A 20,443-nucleotide genomic window follows, 5' to 3' on the forward strand; every position below is an offset into this window, starting at 1 on the left:
AACACACAGCCCTTGGCATCTGCATCTTTAAAATGAACAGAGAGACCGAATGGTTTCTTGGAAACATTATTTCTGCTTTGATATGTTAAGTGTAAATCTGCTTTCTGCCGTTCCACATTATGAATATGATTCCAGAAATATGATGCTTTTGGCAATTCTTGCTATTTTTGATCTTATTTTTTCTTAAATGAAATTTTAATAGCATTTAATAGCAGCTGAAAAGGGAAGGAGTGAAAAGGAAAGGGTCAAATTAATCTCTGAGGAAATGCAGTTTACTTCATTTAATTAGGAATGGGGATGAACCTGGCTCAACTTAACCATGACATAAATGAATGCTTTTACAATACAGATTTTAATCACAATGTTTGACACATTTAGTAGATACTTCTGCTCCATGATGTCCATTATGCTGTAAGATTGTTGCAATAACTGTAGGAGAGAAGTTCTTGTAAAATATGTTAAAGTCATATTTATAATTTCCCTCCTGCGGCATATTTAATTTGATTTTAAGAGCTCTGTTGAGTGAAGATTGTGTATAGAAGCATATTTATCTCAAGAACTTTTATTTTTTCTTATTTATTTTACTTTATTTGGTCCTTTCTCCCCATTTCTGTTGCAGAAAGGAGAAGAATGCAGTTCAGCTTGATGATGAAGGGGGCAGAACTTTTTTACGGGTCCTCATTCACCTGATCATGCACGACTACCCCCCATTGCTCTCAGGGGCTCTGCACCTGCTCTTCAAGCACTTCAGCCAGAGAGCAGAAGTTCTGCAAGCATTCAAACAGGTATGGATGGGCTGAGTGTTATCCCAGGAAACTGAATGCAGAGAGCCTTCCCAAAGGCTGTTCTGCTACTTAAATTGGTGTTTGTTGCATGACAGTGTTATTTCCTCAGAGGTCAAGTATCAGCAGACTTCTTTGGCCATATGTGCTGCTATATGTTATAGTTCTGTGCCCCCCAGAAATTGTTATTTCTGGCACTGCATCCATTAGGGAAAGCGTAGGTCCGTGGTGAGCCTCTCACAGGGATCCCTCAGGGACAGAGCCAGTGCCTCATGTTTGGCAGGCAGTGTCCCCGTGTCAGCAGTGAGACTTCTTTGTCTTCAGGGCCACTTAGGCTGGGCATTGTTATTTTGTTATTCACCTGGTGCTACTAATTCCAATTCAGGTGTCTTTGCACGGGGCTCCCCTGCCTGATGCAGCCATGCCCAAATAGCAGGAAGGCAGAGACAGAGCCAAGCCTGTTTTCAGCTTTTATTCTGTCCCTCTGGTAGCAGTGCATGTGCAGGCTCCATGTGTCCGTGGATTAGGACAGGGAGATCTGATGTCATGGGGCTGCAGGACAGAGATGCCTCTGTTACATAACCCTTTCTAACATATGTTGATAAGAACATCTGATGCTTATTGCAGGAGCTGGGTAGCGTGTTGTCTCATCGTTATGTAAGGTAGGGAGGTTCCTCTCCTGTGCAAACAGATGAATGATAAAGACCTGAAAAGCTTTTGTTTAATGTTATTGTTGTGCAGCATAATGGCCTCCCACCAGGTATTTAAAGCTAGGCTGTGCTGGTTAGTTGCATAAATAGCTGTTATTCCCAGGTAAGCAAGGACTGAGTTGCTTAATGTGTTTTTGTGAAGGATGGAAAAGGCTAATGGAGAAATAAACAAAAAAGACTGTAGAGCACGTGGAATAAGAATGCCTGCAACTGAGCAGCATTCATAAATTCTGTAAAATAGCAAGGTTTTGCCAAGCCAAAGAGATTATTATGACAAAAACTTTATATTACAAAATAGTGAACATTTGCCTGGATGTAATGTGGTTTTAAAAACAACATCAGTGTTGTCAGTGACCCTAATCTTTTATATGAGTATGATTTCTTAAGTGTGTTTATTAATTTACTGTAAAAATTGCTGATAGTTTTTTGGCATATTGTCTTCATTAATAATCTTGGGAGAACAGAGAGCGTTACAAAGAAAGAAAATGTGTTGGTCATGCTAAATCAAGAACTACACAGAACAGTGAAAAACCCAGATAATTTGAGCAGTACAGGAAAAGGAAAAATGAGATTAGTCTTAATAAGTGGCACCCTCTCAGATGATGAGAAATTCCATGAACCCAAAAGTCAGTTTGTCAGCTATATTCAGAAAAGTTTTTCTAAGCTGGCCTAACAGTATGAAAGTCTGTTATTTTTCAATATTTGATTATGGTGGTGTAGGAGATCATTAAAATTGCTGGCCATTCTGACTTTTCTTTGGATGCCCTGATCTCTTGTCATACCATCCTTTTTTTTCCTTCTGAAGTACAGTGCTAAAGCAGTAGGTATTTCTAACTATTGCTTTAATATGCGTGTAACTGTATTTTATAATGCCATGAGATTCATGATCAGTGCATCAGAGCTCACTCTGCACAGAACTCAAGAGCCTGTAAATCTGCCTGTGCTGAAAATGTTTTGCAGTGTATTCAAGAAGGATGTTGTGAATGTTTTAACTATCCTGTTTTGGGCAACTACAGCCTCTGGCTCTGCTAAAGGTTTTTGATAAATGGGGGCTAAGAGCCTGCATGTGCCATGTTTGAATTGCAAGGGAAGGTTGCACAAGGTACCTGGAAAGAGGCTTAGAATGGGAACTGTCAAGCAAATTACCCAGCCATAAGTGCTGGTGCTACTGCTGTAAGAGCTTCACAATTTTCTCCATTTCCAGGTTCAGTTGCTGGTGTCCAATCAAGATGTGGATAACTACAAGCAAATCAAGGCTGATCTTGACCAGCTACGTCTGACTGTAGAAAAATCTGAATTGTGGGTTGAGAAGAGCAGCAATTATGAGAGTGGAGAAGTGGGCGACAGTCAAACCAAGGGGGGAGAAGAGCCAATGGAGGTGGGTTTAAAGCCTTTGCTGTCGGAATTGTTTCAATAGTGATAGGAAATTTTATGAACAACTGCAAAATCGTGGTCTGGTTAAGCAAAGTGGCAAAGTGAGAATGTGAAGTATTCTGGCTGAGCATTAGGAACTGACAGAAAAGGAAATAACACTTCTGTTATCGATGTATTCAATATTCTCTCCTGATGCTTTCAGGAACTGCATTCTTAGGTCACAGAGCTGCCTTCCTTTCTGGGTGCAAGCCACAGTGTGCAGCAGCACCCTGAAAATAATTTGGGAATTGTGTGCTGGCAGTTGGATTGACTTGATGGAAGAAAGAGGAGTAGACAGTGTCCTGTAGCCAAGGGAGATGAGCACAGTCAAACCCATGTTTGCAAACATCACAAGTAATTCCACTCTTCACCACACAAGACTGACCTAAGAATGTTGAAATTTTGTCGGTGAACTAATGTTTTCGTTTCTTTGGCCCTTGTCATACCACTTTCTCAGGATATACTCTGACTGGATGTGGAACTTGAATCTAGGACTGTGAACACCTCTTTTTTAAAGATTTCATTGTTTGGATTTTTTAAATTTTGCTTTTCAGTGCAAACTGAGGTCACCATTTAATCATTTTTCTCCAGCATGAGCTTTTAATGATGGAGGGTTGTGCCATAAGAGTAGATCGAGCAGGCTGTTCCACCAATATTTATTCCCACTTTTCCCTTTTCATCAGAGGAGGTGGGGAGAGATGAAGAGCTGTGATTTCTGACACAGCATTTTCCTTGTTCTCTTTCCTGGTGCCAAGAAAGATGGGTGAGGAAGCTCTCAGGAAAATAGAAAGCCAAGTTGAGGTTATACAGTGTTGTGGAGGCCACACATTAGGAAAAAAAGCTGGAGCCATGGAGAAGAGAGAGGATGCTTGCAAATATCTGTGACACACACGTGGCCTTTTAGTTGGGGAAGCAGATTTTTGGTGGCTTCATGCGGGGGCAAATCCAACCCTTCAAGAAAGAATCCCAAATTCCTGCAACAGTATAGGTCCTACCCTTTCTCTGATCTAGCTTAGCTGATGTTCTGATACCACATCTTTAGTGATGTCAAAATTAGGGAGGAATCTGGAGTTGAAGCTTATGTGGTATTTCCTTCCTTCTTTCCTCAAGCACAGCTCAAGTAGGAAAGAAAATGTTCCTTTAGGCATTTAATGAATTGAAAAGGTAATGGGGAAACAGAAAATAGAATTGTGTCAGGATTACAAAGTTTTTTAGCAATACTGCATTTTTAAATTGAAATTTATTCCTATGGGTAGCCTTGATAGCAAGGAAACTCCAGGAAAAGGGGGCAAAACAATGTGTTTGAAACAGAGGTACTAGCAGTGCTTCAGTAGATGCACAATATTATCTCTGGCAGATCAGAGAGATTATTGTATCAGAGCAGTAATATGTAATCTGCTGGCTAGATCATCTGCTGGTAATTCCCTGAGAGCTGTGCCAGGTTACAATAGCTCAGAATCTTGTCCATCTTTTTTTTTTCCCCAGCTAAATTCTTCTTTAACAGTGAAGAGGTGTTTTTACCTGGCAAAAAAGTAACATCAGGTAGTCAGTACTCTCTTTGAGGTCTAAAATCAGATGTAGGAGGTGTGATGTTGGGCACAATCTGCAATGTGTGAAGCAGGTGGCTAGCTTTAAGCAGACAAAAATCCCATGAGAACCATGCTTCCTTGGAATGGATACTGGGTATTCAGAGCTGGATGAGCCTCTGGGTCTTTAGGGAATATGCCTCCTTTGCCTGTGTTGAATTTTTCCCAAACAACATTAAAGTGTGCACAAGGACTTAAATCGCATTCCAGAACACTCTTCTGTTAAACCCAAGTTTCTGTTGTCACATGAAGCCTGTTGAAAGGTGTACATAAGAGTAAAAATACCAATTTGTTTTTTGCCTGAGTCTTCCTAGGTAATTGTTTTTCACCTTACTGTCATGACCTGTGAGCCTTTTTTTCTTATTTTTTAAAGTCATATGACTCCAGAAATAGGATTTCTAGAAAAAAGGCTTTACTCTTATAAAAGTATCCAGATTTCTTATATCCATGCAGGACTGTCGGGATAGGGACTGGAGATCAGAGTTGGAAAGAGTACTTGTAGTTATGTCAGACATAAATGAGACACCAATAGGGTTAGGAAGAAATGCTGAAATTGAGCTCACATAAGAGCCCTCCTTGAGAAGGGGAAATCAGATAAAACCAAGGGTGTTCTGGGTCTGTGTAGATACTACAGACCATGGAAAGTGTGATTTTTATTGTCTTGTCCCTGGAGGATGTTTGGTGATGTGGCACCAGAAATGCAGCTCTGAGGAAAAGAAACAGGCTCAGTGAGAGGACTTTAAGGTGAAGCTGGAGTAGAGCGCAGTGGCGTTATGGGAATTCCTCATCTTGTCCATCTGCTGAGAAAGTTCAGTGAGGCTTCAAGTGGTCTAAACTCAGCACCTGTAAGCACCTGGTGTTCCCTTACTTCCCTTCTTTTCTGGTCTGTGACACCTTGCTTTGGTTCTGGGAATGTTTGAACAAACATCACGTAAAGGTTGAGGTTGTGAACTGAGAATTCTCTGAGTGTGTCCCTCATTCCCCTGGTGGAGCCTGTGGAGGGCAGAGCTGTGCCATGGGGACACTGACACGTGCCTTGCACTGCTGTCCTGCTGGGATGAGGGAGACTGCTCAGACTGAATGCTGGAATCTGAGTCTCCTCTGGCAGCTAGCAAGAAAGGATCTAAGACTGATGCAGTGTCATTCCAGGAATTTTATGGGTAGAGGGAGTAGTCTCTTCTAAAAAATACAGTTTCCTTAAAGTGGGGTACTCAGGTGAGAACCTTTCTCCCTGAGATCTCTATGCTTGCCTGTCCCCTGTGGAAAAGTGTGACAGGGAATGTCTGTCATGGGGCATAATGAGGCCAGATCTGCAACTGAGTGCCTTTGATATCCCAGTGGTGTGATTATCTCTTGGTAACTACATCCCTGGCATATTCTTATGGGTTCAATAAACAATTGTTTATTTTGTAAGAAGAAAGGATAGATTCAGCAGTTTAATGCTCATCAGTACTTCCAGATAAGACATACAGTTCACATGGATTATAAAACTACTTTGATGAAGGAAGAATGCTGATAAAACTAACAGGTAAATTAATCTTGGTTAACCCACAATCCCAGAATGGAGGAGGGTGGTTAATTATAGCAAAAAGCTTGAAACATCTCCCAAAATATTGATTCAAACAGCTAGAGAGATAGCAGTCTGCATACTAACAAACCTAACCAAATAAAATCCACTGTTGTTACATAGATCAGCACTGAACAGCAGTGCTGACACTCTTATAAACAGCTTCCATGGCCAAGTGGTGCAGCTGTTCTTACCTCACTGGAAATTAGGACCAGATGGGATTTATAGAACTACTGAACTTCACCATCAGCTAAGAAAGTTCAGAGAGAGGTTTCAGGACATACAAACATTCAGCTTGGCATGCATATATTTGTTTTAGTGTATTTCTCTTTTCTAAAACAGTAGGAAGTTTGAGGACACAATGAAACTCAGAAATGCACCTGTTTCTTCTTTTTTTTTAATGCTGTTATACTGGTTTACATCCTTGTGGTCATACTGTGAGTCAGTCTCAAGATCTGCTAGATTTTTTTCTTCATTCTTTATAGCGTCAGCATCCGAAGTCCAATAAATATTTCAATTTATTTTTGTTTCCTGTTAAGAAAGACTTACCACAGCTGACAGAAAAACCCCCAATACTGCCAGTATTCTTAGTGGCAGTATTTGTGTACATGTTCTCCCATGTTTTGATTGAGAGATATGCATGGAAAGGTGCGTGGGTGTTGGCAGTTCCTTGCTGACTTGATTTCTCTTATTTATCATACCCAGCTGGGGCTTTCCAGGAGCCAGGGCCTAGAGCATACAACATCATGACTTGATGGTGCAGTTTAACATATGGTTCCTATTTGTTTTTAAATCTTTTCCTGCATCATCCAGAGATACAGGCAGAAGCATCCCCTTTGTGGGAGGAACATCTCTAATTTCCACATGCTGCTTGTTCCTTTTAAGAACTCCAACCTGCTTAACTGCAAAGGTTGTCTTAAGCTCTTTCTCCAGACTTATTAGTGTTCACATACACAGATTTTGTAATCTTTCCAGCTGTAAATACAGATTCTTGGAATGTTTGGTCACTACTGAAATACACTTTTGGTACATCTCCTTGAAGTATTTAAATTCCTTGGTGTACGTAATCTCTGATTTAGGGACATACTCCTTCAGAATGATCAGAAGCATGAAGACATAGAATAATTGCCTCAAATTACATTGGAAATTTGAATCAGAGGAAGGACTTGAATGTAAATCTTGTCACTCACTGGATAAAGAATAAACTAGTCTTTCTTTATTATCTGTGTTATATCAATCCCTTATGAGCTGCTGTAATACTTTGTCACTTGCTGCTATTAAATACAATTAATTCATGTTGAGGAAATTGCAATAAATTTCCACTTGTCATGTGTTCTTTATTACAGGAATCAAACATTTTGAGCCCAATACAGGATGGGACCAAAAAACCCCAGATAGACAGCATTAAAAGCAATAACTACAATATTGTTAAAGAGGTTAGTATATCTGCCAAGAAACTTGATTGACATACCTGTTTGATTAGTAGATTTAGTAATTATTTTGAAATAAAATGTCTTTGTTTGGTTTTGTGTGAAATGACTGGTTTCTTTTCTTGGTTGCATGCTTATTTATTTGTTTGGTTTGTTGTTTTTTAATTTGTAGATTTTGATTCGACTCAGCAAACTTTGTGTTCAGAATAAAAAATGTCGGAATCAACAGCAGCGTTTACTGAAAAATATGGGCGCCCACTTGGTAGTCTTGGACCTTCTGCAGATCCCCTATGAAAAGGTTATTGTCCTAATTTTAGTGGTAGAGAACACAAACTCAAGGAAGGGAAAGGCCTCGACAGGCCCAAGTATCAATGGAAATATTTTTTAAAATCTGAATTGTCAGCTGTGGTACAAACATGAAATGGTGATGTCATTTTCTACCTTCAGAATAGTGAGTTTGGGCTCAGTTTAAATATAGCTGCCTGCACAGTTTTATTTAACATTTAATATTTACTGCCTTGGGTACCTAGATGTCACAGTGCTGTCATTCCTGTACTCATTCCTGAAGCAGGCAAACCTCAGGACCAAAAGTTTTCATAGATCAAATCTGAAATAACTTCTTTTTTATGGTGGACATCTCTAACCTAAGTCCATGTGCCATTTTTTTTTCACAAGATACAGTTATTTGGTACTGATTTGGTGGAATTAAGCATACAAACTAATGAACTAGATAGGCTTTGAAAGAGCACATCTTTCTAGATCTTCTAGGAATCACTGAGAGGAGGTAAAACCTTTGCCTGTAATATAACACCTGTTATATTACAGGTATGTTACACTGGTTCAGCTGTCATCAGTAAAACAGTGCTTGTCCATACAGGTGGTTCATCAAATCATACTTAGGATACTACATGAGAGGAATATAAAATGGGGATGAAACTAGAGATATGTTTGTGTGGGAGTATGTGTATGAACACATGCACACATACATCTGTTTCTGGATGTAGCTATAGAAAACCAAATGTTTGCCAAAGCTTAAAACTAATGCAGAGCGACATTTTTTGTTTGTTTTGCTTTTTTTTAAATCAAGCACATTAGCACTTTTTAAAACTAGGAAATTATAGCCACACAAGAAGAAATCTTACTTTGATTTTATGCTCCTACCTATGATTCTCTATGGTTTGATTCAGAGTAAGGTACAGCAGCTAATGGACTATGAAGGAAACTGCTTTAGTTACTTTTGCCAGAGGGAGAATTCCTGCCCTATAAAGGCTCAGGAGAATTTTTTTATTCCTGGCTGAATTGATGTTGTGTGGTTTTAACAAGTATGTTTAGGTATAACCAGCTGATTTTGTTTGTCCTTACTTCCTGCAGAGTGATGAAAAGATGAATGAAGTTATGAATCTAGCCCACACTTTTCTTCAGAATTTCTGCCGAGGAAATCCTCAGAATCAAGTTCTCCTCCACAAAAATCTCAACTTGTTCTTAACTCCAGGGGTAAGTATTTCATTTGAAATAGAATATGATAATTGGAATTAAATTTGGGTTTGCTGAAACATCCCAGTGCTAAACAAATAATTTCACTAAATTATGCCTCCCCTCCCCTCTCTCATTTCCCTTACTGTTGCTTTTTATGTCATTGGCTTTAATGTTGCCATTTTAAAAGTGGAAAACAAAAACCAAGGAACTTGGGGGGTTTACTGGAAAGATCTATGTATATATGTCACATCCTTGTCTTGAACTTGACTCTGATTTTATTCATCCTGACTCACTCACTGATGGACTGTAAAATCAAGGTAGAAGATACTGTGACTGCTGTCATAAACCTTGTGCAACAACAGAATCAGACTCACCCATTTTTGTTGATGATGCTCTCATTTGATTCAGCTAATATAAAGTCTGACCTTCTATTTAATCATTGTCTTTACAATACACCTTTTTGTCACAATCCCTTTGTATATATTTGTGTGTGTGTTTACAGACATATTCATATAGAATGACATTTTCTCAGTGATGAGCAAAACATGCTTTTATTAGAAGGAATTGTGAGTATGAGGATTGCAGGCCCTGGCCTGTGCACTTTAGGAACATTTGTTCCATTGTTTTTTATTTATTCTCTTTTGTGACATTAGTGAGCAGCTCTGAGCTCACCCCAGTGTGAACCAGAGCCTGGATTCCATCACATCCAATGCTGACACTTAACTTCGGTGCAAAGTGTGGAGCCAGCTTGCACTTGTATTTCTGTTCTTTTGAAGTTGATTTCCTGATCATCCATCCCAGTTACAGTGCTTTTGTGCACATTGTGGAGAATGGATATGGATTCCTATTAGATGATGCTAAACAGACATTTATACTTTAGGAGCATACCTGACCCTCAGGAGCCTTTAGTCCAAGGGACCAACCTAGGACAAAAGCCCCAAGAATGCACAAAGTCTGGGTGCTGTGTCCTCAGCAGAATCGCTTTTTGCTCCAGATCTGTTCCTCTTGTTCTATGCTGTTCACGGATACACAGCCCTAGGCTTCTTTTGGAGTTAGTGTGGAAAGAGACATTATTGTCTTTGAGACCTCAGGCTGCATGTGCAGGGATTTGCCTGCTGGAAATGCATCCTCTGTGAGCCCCAGAGAGAGCCAGAGCAGCTCATCATCTCATCTGGTGGCCTCATTGCAAAGTTTGATGGTGAATGGGGCCAGGGTGGTCTCAGGTGTCTCATATTTCTAAGCCCCTGCAGAGTACTCTAGCAGTGTAGTGTGTGTGTGTTTGTGTGTTCACGTTCCACATGGACACAGGTTTGGTTTATGCCCATTTTAGGACTGTTTATACTCATAGAGAAGTGTGGAGAAATCCCCTCAAAACTGAAAGCTGGACCCTGATATCACTGAAAAGGATTTCTCCAGTTTCCCTTTAGCAGTGAGCCTTCCTCTAGTTGAGAATGCTGTGCCTCTCTCAGTCTCAAAGCAGATCTGCTGTGCTCATGAGGCTGTTTTTGATCTGTTCAGCTCCTGGAAGCTGAGACCATGAGGCACATCTTCATGAATAATTACCTCCTGTGCAACGAGATCAGCGAGAGAGTGGTGCAGCACTTTGTGCACTGCATCGAGACCCACGGCCGGCACGTGGAGTACCTGCGATTCCTGCAGACCATCGTGAAAGCAGATGGCAAATACGTGAAAAAGTGCCAGGACATGGTAATGACAGAGGTAAGCAAAGGCTTCACATGTTAATCACTTGAGTATTTTGAGGCTGTTTTTCCTGCTCTTGATACCAATGAGATATAATGGCATCCTCGCTTTAGAATTTTAAGCGGTGTCACAAATAATGAATATTTTAGCAGACGTTTTCGGGAGTTTGATCTAATTTTGTAAGGCCATCTGTATAACTACTAGAAAGAAAACATGAGTGTTAGCATGGTGATACAGAGATGTCTATTTGTAGATGATGTAGCATGGAAATCTGAGTTACATAAACCTTCATTTTCCTGTAATGTAATTTAGGATCACTTTTACCCACTCTTGTGGCATGGGTTTGCCATACAAGAGGCTCTTACCTCTATGGATTTGTCTAAATAGTGCTGTAGACCTTTTTTTTTTTAACATGTAGCAATTCTAGATCCTAGTTTCTGCCTTTTTTTTGTTTTGTTTTATTTCAGAGCATTTCTGTGAGGGTCAGTAGAGCTGCTTTAGCTTTAACTAGCTGGATCCAGTACATTCAACCAAGTGGTTTGTGGAAAAATCTTTATGCCAATAAATTTCCTAGGAAAATACGTAATTGACTTTCTCTGCAATTAGGATTTGATTTATTGTGAGCATGATAAATGAAGTCTTCAACTTGCAGACACTTGTGCATTTAACTGTAATTATGTTAACAGTTCCTTGAGATTAGTAAGTGGGTAAAGTTGAATATGGTGAAAAGTCATGGTTGGATTAGAGTCTAAGGAACATTTTTATTTACTTTACAAAGTGCTTTTCTTTGGCTTGGTTTGGTTTTTTAAGAGGCGTCTTCACAAAGAAATAAGAGATAAGTTTTAGTTTTTTGTGGTATGAACAAAATGAAATCCCACTGAAATTTTATTCCACAGCAACAAGAGGAAAAACTTCTAATTAAGAAAATAGAACTCCTGCCTACATGGATAACCTTTAATGAAATTCACCTCAACCTTTTCAATTTGACTGAAGTATTTTAACATGCAATATCAATTACAAGCCTTTGATTTATATAATTCAAACACTTCTTGTGCCTTTGTGATTTTAGATTTTTCTGCTTCCACCAAAGGCTCTTACAGAGGTTTTCTGTAATCATTAAACAAAATTTTCAGAATTTTCTCAATTTCAATATATTTTGCTATTGACCTGTAGCAGCACAATGATTAACTGTCATATTACATTTCCAAGCTAACTCCATGACAAAAGTACAAATGAACTTGGATACAGCATTCACATCATAAGTCCTGCAGGAATTTCCTGGGGGGAGGGAGCAACCCTGTTTTGATGAAATAGGGTAAGATAATGATCTGTTTTTCAAAAAGTAGGAAATTACAGGTAAGTAATTCTGATTTCTTAGAAAAGGATGCTAATTGTGAAACTTGAATGGTACTTGAGTGGCAATCCACTCTGAAGGGAACAAATGGTTGGAACTTGCCACCGAGTTGGGACAGTTTCTCTGCAGACAACTGAGATGTACTTTGTGACCTTAAACAAGTGCTGTAGCTTTTTCTGTGCCTCCAGATGGGGCACATAAACAATTTACCACAAGACAAGATAGAATATGACTCTACAGCTTGCCTCAGCTCCTCCTGTGTTTTCTTTCACCCACGGGAAGTACATTGTAGTTTATTCCCATTTACTGGGAGTGAGGGATAATCCTCATATTTACATGTTCTAGAAAGTGCATACAGATGAAGGAGCACCATGGCAAGAGAATACTGTCATAAAATCCATTGGACATCCCCAATCTGGCTGATTCCTTTGTTCTCATCTCCTCGGTCTCCATGTCTGCAATGATGTTTACCAATGTGAAAGGTTCCTTAGGGCACTTTTTCTCATTACAAGCAGACTTTGAGGTTATCAGTGCAAACACTATTACAGAAGAGAAAACAGAGTTTACTTTGGGCCAGAATCAATGTGGCAGCAGAGTTTTCTATTACCTGTAATATTCTGGAGTAATATTTTGCTCAGTATCATCAGCTGCTCCAATACTGGACAGCCTTCATTATATTACCATAGAATTCTAAACTTCCTGAAAATATACTTTCATAGCAGAAAATGTTGCTGGGTTGTTTTTTCCTAAGCTCTCATCCCTTTAAATTATTTTTTTCTGTACTGTGGATTGTCTAGAAAATGTCTGAAAAGTCATTGGTATAGAAATACTGTAGAAACCCAAAGATAAATGAGAAATAGGAATTGCAGGAGAGACTGAATTCACAATTCACTCCAGCCAAATGTCAAAGTAAAAATAAGCAAGAAACGGGGAAAGCACAAACAGAAATGCTGTGAATTCAAAATTTGAAGTGTTGAAACCCTGGAAAGTGTAATGAAATGTTTCTTGACTTTTCATTCTGGGAGACTAATTTTAATTCCTGTTCTTGCTGCTTTCCCATTTCTCAGCAGCTCCAGCAACCTTTATGACTACCCTTGAATTGAATAAGCTCAGATTTCATGTCACATATGGACTGGAATAGGTCAAGTGCCTAACTCACAAAATAAGTGTGATTTTTGAGCTGCCAGGGTGTGTTCTGTACTAGGAGGGGTATGTGGGAGCTTATTTCACCCACACTGAGATTGGATTGTGCTTCAAAGGACAGTGATGGAGACAGGATTCCAAACAGGATTAGAGCAAAGCTCTTCAGTGAGATGTGCTGAGATGGGGCTGCCGCATCCAGCGCCGCTCTGGATCCTCCTGAGCAGAGCACTTGTAGCAGAATCAAACGTTTATCACATACACCAATTTTCTGCTAAATGAAAGTGCTGACATGACACTGACAAAATCATGACCTACCTGCCAAATTTGCACAGGGTGGGAAGAATCTCCCTTTGTTTCCAATACTGAGCAAGGGTGGGGAAGAGTTGGGTTCAATTCTGGGTGAGCCACAGGGTTTTTGTGTGAGGCAGTGTGGAAGATTTAATCTCACTGCACCTCAAGTGCTCATCTATGAAACAGGGATAATAATGCATCCTGGCCTCCTAGCAGGAGGTGAGGATAATTAATTAACTTCACACAAACATTGACATGGTAGGAATAATAAGGATGGCATGCTGTCTTAGGTAAAGACAGAGCTACACAGAAGTTAAGCCTCAAATTTGCCTTGCATTAGTGCATTCCTTGGTGAGTTATTCCAGATTTGCACTTACGTTGATAAGAGCAGAAGTTTGCCTTGGACATTGTTTTGACATGTTCATTTGGCAAACCACATCAGAGTAAATTTTGTTTTGTTGTTTGGGTTTTAGCTAGAGAATCTTCACATACTTAGAGATAAAATAAGAAATTAAGAAAATCATAGAATAATTTAGGTTGCAAAAGACCTTTAAAATCATTGAATCCAAAATGATTGCAGTGCAGGGTGCTCAGAACCTTGTGCTCTCTTTCTCAGCTGATAAATGGTGGTGAAGATGTGCTGATATTCTACAATGACAGAGCATCCTTCCCAGTGCTGCTGCAGATGATGTGTTCGGAGCGAGACCGAGCCGACGAGAGCGGCCCCTTGGCCTATCACATCACTCTGGTGGAGCTGCTGGCCGCCTGCACTGAGGGCAAGAATGTGTACACAGAGATCAAGTGCAATTCACTGCTGCCCCTGGATGATATTGTCAGGGTAGTGACCCATGATGACTGCATTCCTGAGGTAAGATCCCTCATGGCAGGAGCAAGCAGACTTAGCATTTTTAGAAAGCAGACAATGTTTTGTTGTTATAATGCACTGACAAGTTGAATATTTGCACAGGGAATGGGCTGGGGATGGGTGGTGCTTCTTAAGGTAAATAAATGAGAAAGGATGGACAGTATTTATTCCACAGAACATTCCTTGTCCTTAATGCATTGCTTGTCAGCTTTTCAGACACCTTCTTTTGGGTTTGTCCAGCCACTGTCAGAGTTTAATGCACTCTTAACTTCTGGCTGAAACTGTGAAGACCCAGCTGAATGCTGGGTTAAGCCAATGTTTTGCCATTGCCTGAATTTCTTGGAAATGATAGATTAAATTCTGTCCATGCTGAAGTCAGTGGGAATTTGGGTGAAGTCTCATTTTATTAAACTCAATTGCAGTCCAGCAAATATTTTTATTCACTGCAGATGAAGGCACAATTCTGGATGTGTCATGCTGAAGTAGGACTGTGATAGTATCTGGTGGGAAAATGGGGCTCAAGCAACAGAACTGGGGCTTGCAGGAGTTAAAGCTCCCTCTGTGCCATGAAAATTGCTCTTGTGATCAAATGTTCTTATTGCTGAAAAGAAATATGTTTGCTTTGCCCAAAAGTTCCCCTTAACATTAATTTCAACAGATGATAATTAGAAAAAAAATCCCAAACAAAAGAAACCTAAAGGTCTGATCTGAGTTTTCTCTTCACTGCATGAAACATATGGAACTATCTCATCTCCCTTGACCGTGCTAAGAGATTTTCAGTGCATTTGCATATGTTTATATTTAATCTATACATTTTTGGGCACTGGGTATCCATTTTTATGCTGTGCACATGCAGACTTGTCATGCCAGAGAGGAGTCCTGGCATGTCCTCCTCCTAAGCTTGTGCTGCCATTGCTGCAGTCCCAGTGCACCACAACCTTTCTCTGCCATTTAGATCCCAAATGCAAGTGCTGCATTAGGATTGTGGAAATACAGGGACTTCAGTCCCAGCTCTGCAAAAGACTTCTCATTTTATACTTGGCAAGCCTGTCACAAGGCTTCAACCTACCACAGTCAACTGGCAAGTGCAGAGTGTCCTGCATTCTGAAAGCCTCTGGCTTTGGAGCCAGGCCTTGCTGGTCTTAATATCAGTTAAATACCAGAATCATTACTGGTTTGTCTTGTGGGGGTTTTGTCATTAGAGTAAGGTTTGCAAAACCTTTTCATTTTTCTTCCCGTGGTCTTTCAGTAAACACATTAAGGCATGTGTTGCCCAGCTTCTCCCTAAATCTTCAGAACCAAACATGTGCATTATTATGATTATGAATGTTTGTTAGTATGGAAGATTCATCTTTATTGTTCAGTATTTTTGCAGATAGAAAACATTAGATTAATTGTTTTTACTGTTCGATTTCATGGTGATTGTGGTTTTACTGTTCCTGCAGGTGAAAATTGCCTATGTTAATTTTGTTAACCACTGTTATGTGGACACTGAAGTGGAAATGAAAGAAATCTATGCCAGTAACCATATCTGGAAACTTTTTGAGAACTTCCTTGTTGATATGGCAAGGGTAAGCTTCACCAGGTGTTAAATATTACAGAATGGTCAGGGGTGACAACTGAACTGGCAGTAATGGGTTTTTTTTTGTGAACTTTTATTTTGTTATTCAAAGTTGACAATAGGATAAGTGTGGTTAGTTGGTTTGTTTGTTTAACAGTCATTTCTATGATCTTTATCATCATTTAACCTGCTAATTACTAGTAGCCTTCTCTTTTTAAAAGGGCATCTTGGAACCCATGCCTTTCTCTTTTCTTACAAAGAATAAACTGGGGGTGTGTACATGGTTGAGAGCCTGTATACATCTTTTGGGAATGTGCAATACATGTCATGATGGTGGTGACTAAAAAACCCCCCATCTGTAATCTCTTCCTATATTCTGTTGTTATAGTGAGGATCAGGGATCAAGATCTTCTCTGGCTCATGTTCCTTCTTTAGTCTCTATTTTTGTCTTTCATTCTCCTGTCACTGCATTGTCACTGCCGATGTGAAAGGCAAGTGTAGAGCTGTGGTCCCTCAGAATACTAATTCAAATATAAATTACAGCTGCAAGGGGACAGGGCACATCAGTACCACAGGCCTGCCCTTCCTGTGGTCCTCAGTGAGCCTCATGGTGTCAGTATTTGTTGAATTAAAATTTAAGTTACAAGTTGAATTAAGCTTTGTTCCCAGGGATTTTGAAGGCAGAAAACAAGAGCAATCTTACGACTTCCACAGGGATTAAATACAGTAGTAGAGCCATAAGGGGAAGCTAGTGTGATGTAATGATTATAGCCTGCACTACACATCCTCTTCTAGGAGGTTAATGCTTCTTGTAATTATAAATAATTACAATATTAATGACAAACAATGGTGTTGCTCTCTCTGCTCAAGAAGTAGAACCATGGGTTTGGGGGTTTTTCCCAGTTCATGGTCCATTACATTTTATAATACTTAAGTTCTCACTCCTTGCATTCTTGATTTCATTGAAATGAAGAGAAAAGGTAAAGAATCTCAGTTTGGTCCTGCAGCTGAAAATGACCCCAGAGTAATAGTGTGCCACAAAATAATTCCTGTGAGACCTATTAGGAGAAAATACAATGATTTTTGGCTAAAAGAAGAAGGGATACAAAGACTTATGCTGTACAATAGTTACTGGGACCTGTTCATTTTTTTCTGTGAAACAGAAACCTTATCTATGGTTTATATGGTTGTTTTTTTTCTTTTGTGGGTCTTTTTCCTTTCCTTTTTTTTTTTTTTTTTTGGCGGGGGGGGGGGGGGGTTGGTTTGGTTTTGCTTTGCTGTATTTTTTTTAACCTTTTTATTTTTCCATGGGAGCAGGTTGAGGCAGGGATGTTTGTGCTCTCTTTTTTTGGTGGGAGCCATTTTCAGCAGTAATTAGTCCTCTACAATCCCTCTTTTCTTGCTGCTTTGTCTCTGCGGTTGTGTTACACAGTGAAAGCCCTCCTAGACAAAAACAACCTGGGTTGAAAATTAAGATGAGAAACATCCTTGAAGGAGCATTCTGACTTTTAACCTTACTGGTTTTATCTCAAGAAGTATTTTCTTCTATTTAATTCCCTTTCTGGGTTGCCCTTTCCTGACGTGTCCTGACCCTGACTTTCCAAACAGACTATCCCTCCTCCCTAGCCCTTGAACGTGGCCAATTTTCTGTGCCCCTGGGCTAGAAGCAGACAAGTAGAAAGAGGGCTCTGTCCAGGTTTCCTCTCATGAGCCTGGAGACAAACTGCACTGTGCTAAATGCTGGGGGCTTGTCCTGATGCTGGTGACCACTGAGCTTGCTTTTACACACCTCTCTCCTGAGAGAAATTAGACCCCAGGTCTTCAGAGGTGAAGAGGGGAAATGCTGCATTTTGTGCGCGGGTGCTGTTGGCAAAATGCAGGTTTATTCTGCTTTCCTGCAAGTGTGTCAGAAGTGCTCTGGCCTGTCCTGCTTTTCAGCCATGGACAGCTGTATTTTCCAGGTTATGGAGTGTATTTGTTCAGATTTGGTGCTCTGGGGCCCCAACAGAGCCCAAGTGTTATAAATACATCAGCGTTCTGTAGCTATCAGGACAGTTAGAATGCTGTCAGCCTCATGAAAGATGTTACAATAGCTTTCAAAGCATTTAGAAAAAGAGCCCTTTGATCCTCTGTGTTCCAGTGAGCTAAAAGGGATGCTTTTGCATGGGGGAAGGGGAAATGCTTTTCTTTTAGCTGCTACAAATGCCTGTCAGTGGGTGAGGTTGTGAGCTTTGAGTCTGTTATTGGAGAGCACCAAGGTGAAAGACGGAGAGTGTTATCCTCAGGTTGGATTCCTTCTGTTTTAGATATATATATTAAAAAAAAAAAGTAACTGATTTTTAAAATCTGTTTCTGGATTGAGGAAGGAAATATTTAGTCCCCAGCTGTCATTTTCCTTTCAACAACATACATTGCAAAGCAGCCACGAGGCGGATCCGTGTATAAACTGGGTTTGCCAAAAGCTGTCGTGCTTTCAAAGGCTCCCTGCTTCTACAGCTTCTGCCAACCTACTTTCTGCTGGGTGTGACTTACAGCCTTGTGCTGAGCAAAGTGGGTGCTGCTGAAGGAAAAGCTTCCCTTTCCTGTGTGTGGCCCAGCCTGTGTAAGTCAGCAGCTGTAGTCTGAGCAGGATTAAAGACAAGAGCTGAGGATCTGACAGCTGTAAGGTCATCCTGGCTTTCTCCGCAGAATTTTTGAAGTATTATTCATGTGAGTTTTGGTCCCAAAGCCTCTTAAGGGGTTTTTAAACACTGCTTTCTCAATCCTCATCTCCATTTCATGCATTTCAGGTTTTTGTTTTTTTCTTCCACAGAGGAAGATCTTTCAATCCCCAGAGGGCAGAGGGATAAGAACAAATGAGAGGATTTCCAAATTCCTTCTGTGCTGGGAATTTTTCAGATCAGTGTTTGAGCAGAGGGGCATTCCCACATATGGCTCTGCCTTTCAGGCAGCTGAAGGGAAAAGCTTAAAAGTGTTCTGGAATTTAGTTTTGGCGATTTCTGCATTCACTGTGCTAGCACTGCACAGCTCCCTGTCTTCCTATTGGGATTGCAAATGCTGAGCTCAGAGCTACTGGTTCCAGCCAAAATTGGCATGCAGATTAATTAGAAGCAAAAGAACTTCCAGAGATTTTTAGTTCTATGATCTCTTAAAAAAAATTTAACAAGTTTTGATTAATAACTGAATCATTTACCTTCAGAAGGACAGGGGGTGGTGGTGGTATTACCCTTTTCCCAAAACAGAAGGGCTGATAAGTTTACTGTTTCATTTTAGCCGCTGTTGCTTCTCTGTCCAAAATCTTTCCTGAGGTGATAAAAAAATGCACTCTGTGGAGGCATGACTGATTTATCTGACACATTTTAGATAAGTAGACAAGCAAACTCCTCAAGATGCCTCATTTGTCTAGGTCTGAAGTTATCATTGGTTATTCTTCTGCCTACTGCATGACAATGTTTGTGCGCTAGACCCAAAGTGCTTCTGTGTTCCCCTGAGCTCTAGCATACCGTGAACACAGGTGCTTTTGGATGTCATGTCAGTAGACTTCCTTAAAACATTCCTGGTGAAATTGCTGTCTTGTAGTGACAGTGGCAGTGTGTAATTAGAGAGCATCTTTGCCCTGTGTGAGATTCAGGTGCTGTGGATTATCTCTCTGCTTCTGTCACCAACTTTTCCCTGTGACCTTAAGCAATTCAATCAGCTTCTCTGGACTCCCTATCCCTGAAGAGATGTAATGGTAAGTGTGTGCCACTCAGGTTTGGGGTTATGTATTAAATGCACAGATGGCAATGACTCCTATCCCTGGAATTTTTGTGTGCAAAATAAATTCTGCTTTTGCATAGATTCCCTAGAACATCACAGTCATCTCTGGCTTGTGTAGGTGAAAGAGAAAACAACTCTGCCTTCATTTCTTGTTAAACATGACTACAACTGCTTATTCAAAGGCTGTTGAAGAGGTAGTATGACTACAGTCTGTACTATTTATTTGTCCAGTCTTGCCTTTCTCATTGTTTTTGGCTCTCTGTAGACTCCTTTCAGTACTGTGTAACTGACACATGCAAAGTCAACATGACTCTGTATAGATGTTCAAAAATGTTGAAGAGAAATAAAGGAAATACTGAAGGATGTAATCCACACCAGTAATTTTTCCCTTTCTTTAAGTGTGACATCTTTATGCAGCAACAAACTTTAAGTGTTGTACCAAAGGGAGTCTTCAGGAACCTTTTGTACAAATCTTCCCACTTCTTCCCACCATTCAATCATCCTTCTGTGCTCCAGAGCTGTCCTGGTATCATCCATTCCCTTCTTTCATTGTTTCAGCTTGGCTTCTGTATTTTCCTCATGTGGCTTCCCAAAGAAATGCTGCCTCTCTTCCAGTGCCATCCTAAAGCCTGTTGGTATTGAGTGTGCTGTTTCCCTTCCTTCCCTCCTTTTAAACATTTTTCTTGCAAATGAGCTTCACCTTTTCCACCCACTTGTGGTGATTAATTGTTGAGAGAAGCTAAATGTTGTATGAAATCTTTCTAACCTGAGTTGTTTATGTCTCATCTGTCTCTGAAGCATCTTC

At 40.1% G+C, this 20,443-nt stretch overlaps 1 protein-coding gene across 1 annotated transcript in view; it reads left to right on the forward strand.

Annotated features, from left to right (window-relative positions):
* ITPR2 (inositol 1,4,5-trisphosphate receptor type 2) overlaps positions 1 to 20,443 on the forward strand; it is a 243,390-nt gene that overhangs the window by 95,506 nt on the left and 127,441 nt on the right. Inside the window, exons 25-32 of the mRNA XM_036405007.1 lie at positions 620 to 785; positions 2,697 to 2,870; positions 7,405 to 7,494; positions 7,661 to 7,786; positions 8,860 to 8,982; positions 10,483 to 10,683; positions 14,070 to 14,321; positions 15,764 to 15,889. Coding sequence (XP_036260900.1) covers positions 620 to 785; positions 2,697 to 2,870; positions 7,405 to 7,494; positions 7,661 to 7,786; positions 8,860 to 8,982; positions 10,483 to 10,683; positions 14,070 to 14,321; positions 15,764 to 15,889 — 1,258 coding nt within the window. The remainder of the gene's footprint in view (positions 1 to 619; positions 786 to 2,696; positions 2,871 to 7,404; positions 7,495 to 7,660; positions 7,787 to 8,859; positions 8,983 to 10,482; positions 10,684 to 14,069; positions 14,322 to 15,763; positions 15,890 to 20,443) is intronic.

The sequence above is a fragment of the Molothrus ater genome, chromosome 5, assembly GCF_012460135.2.
Source record: "Molothrus ater isolate BHLD 08-10-18 breed brown headed cowbird chromosome 5, BPBGC_Mater_1.1, whole genome shotgun sequence".
NCBI lineage: Eukaryota > Metazoa > Chordata > Aves > Passeriformes > Icteridae > Molothrus > Molothrus ater.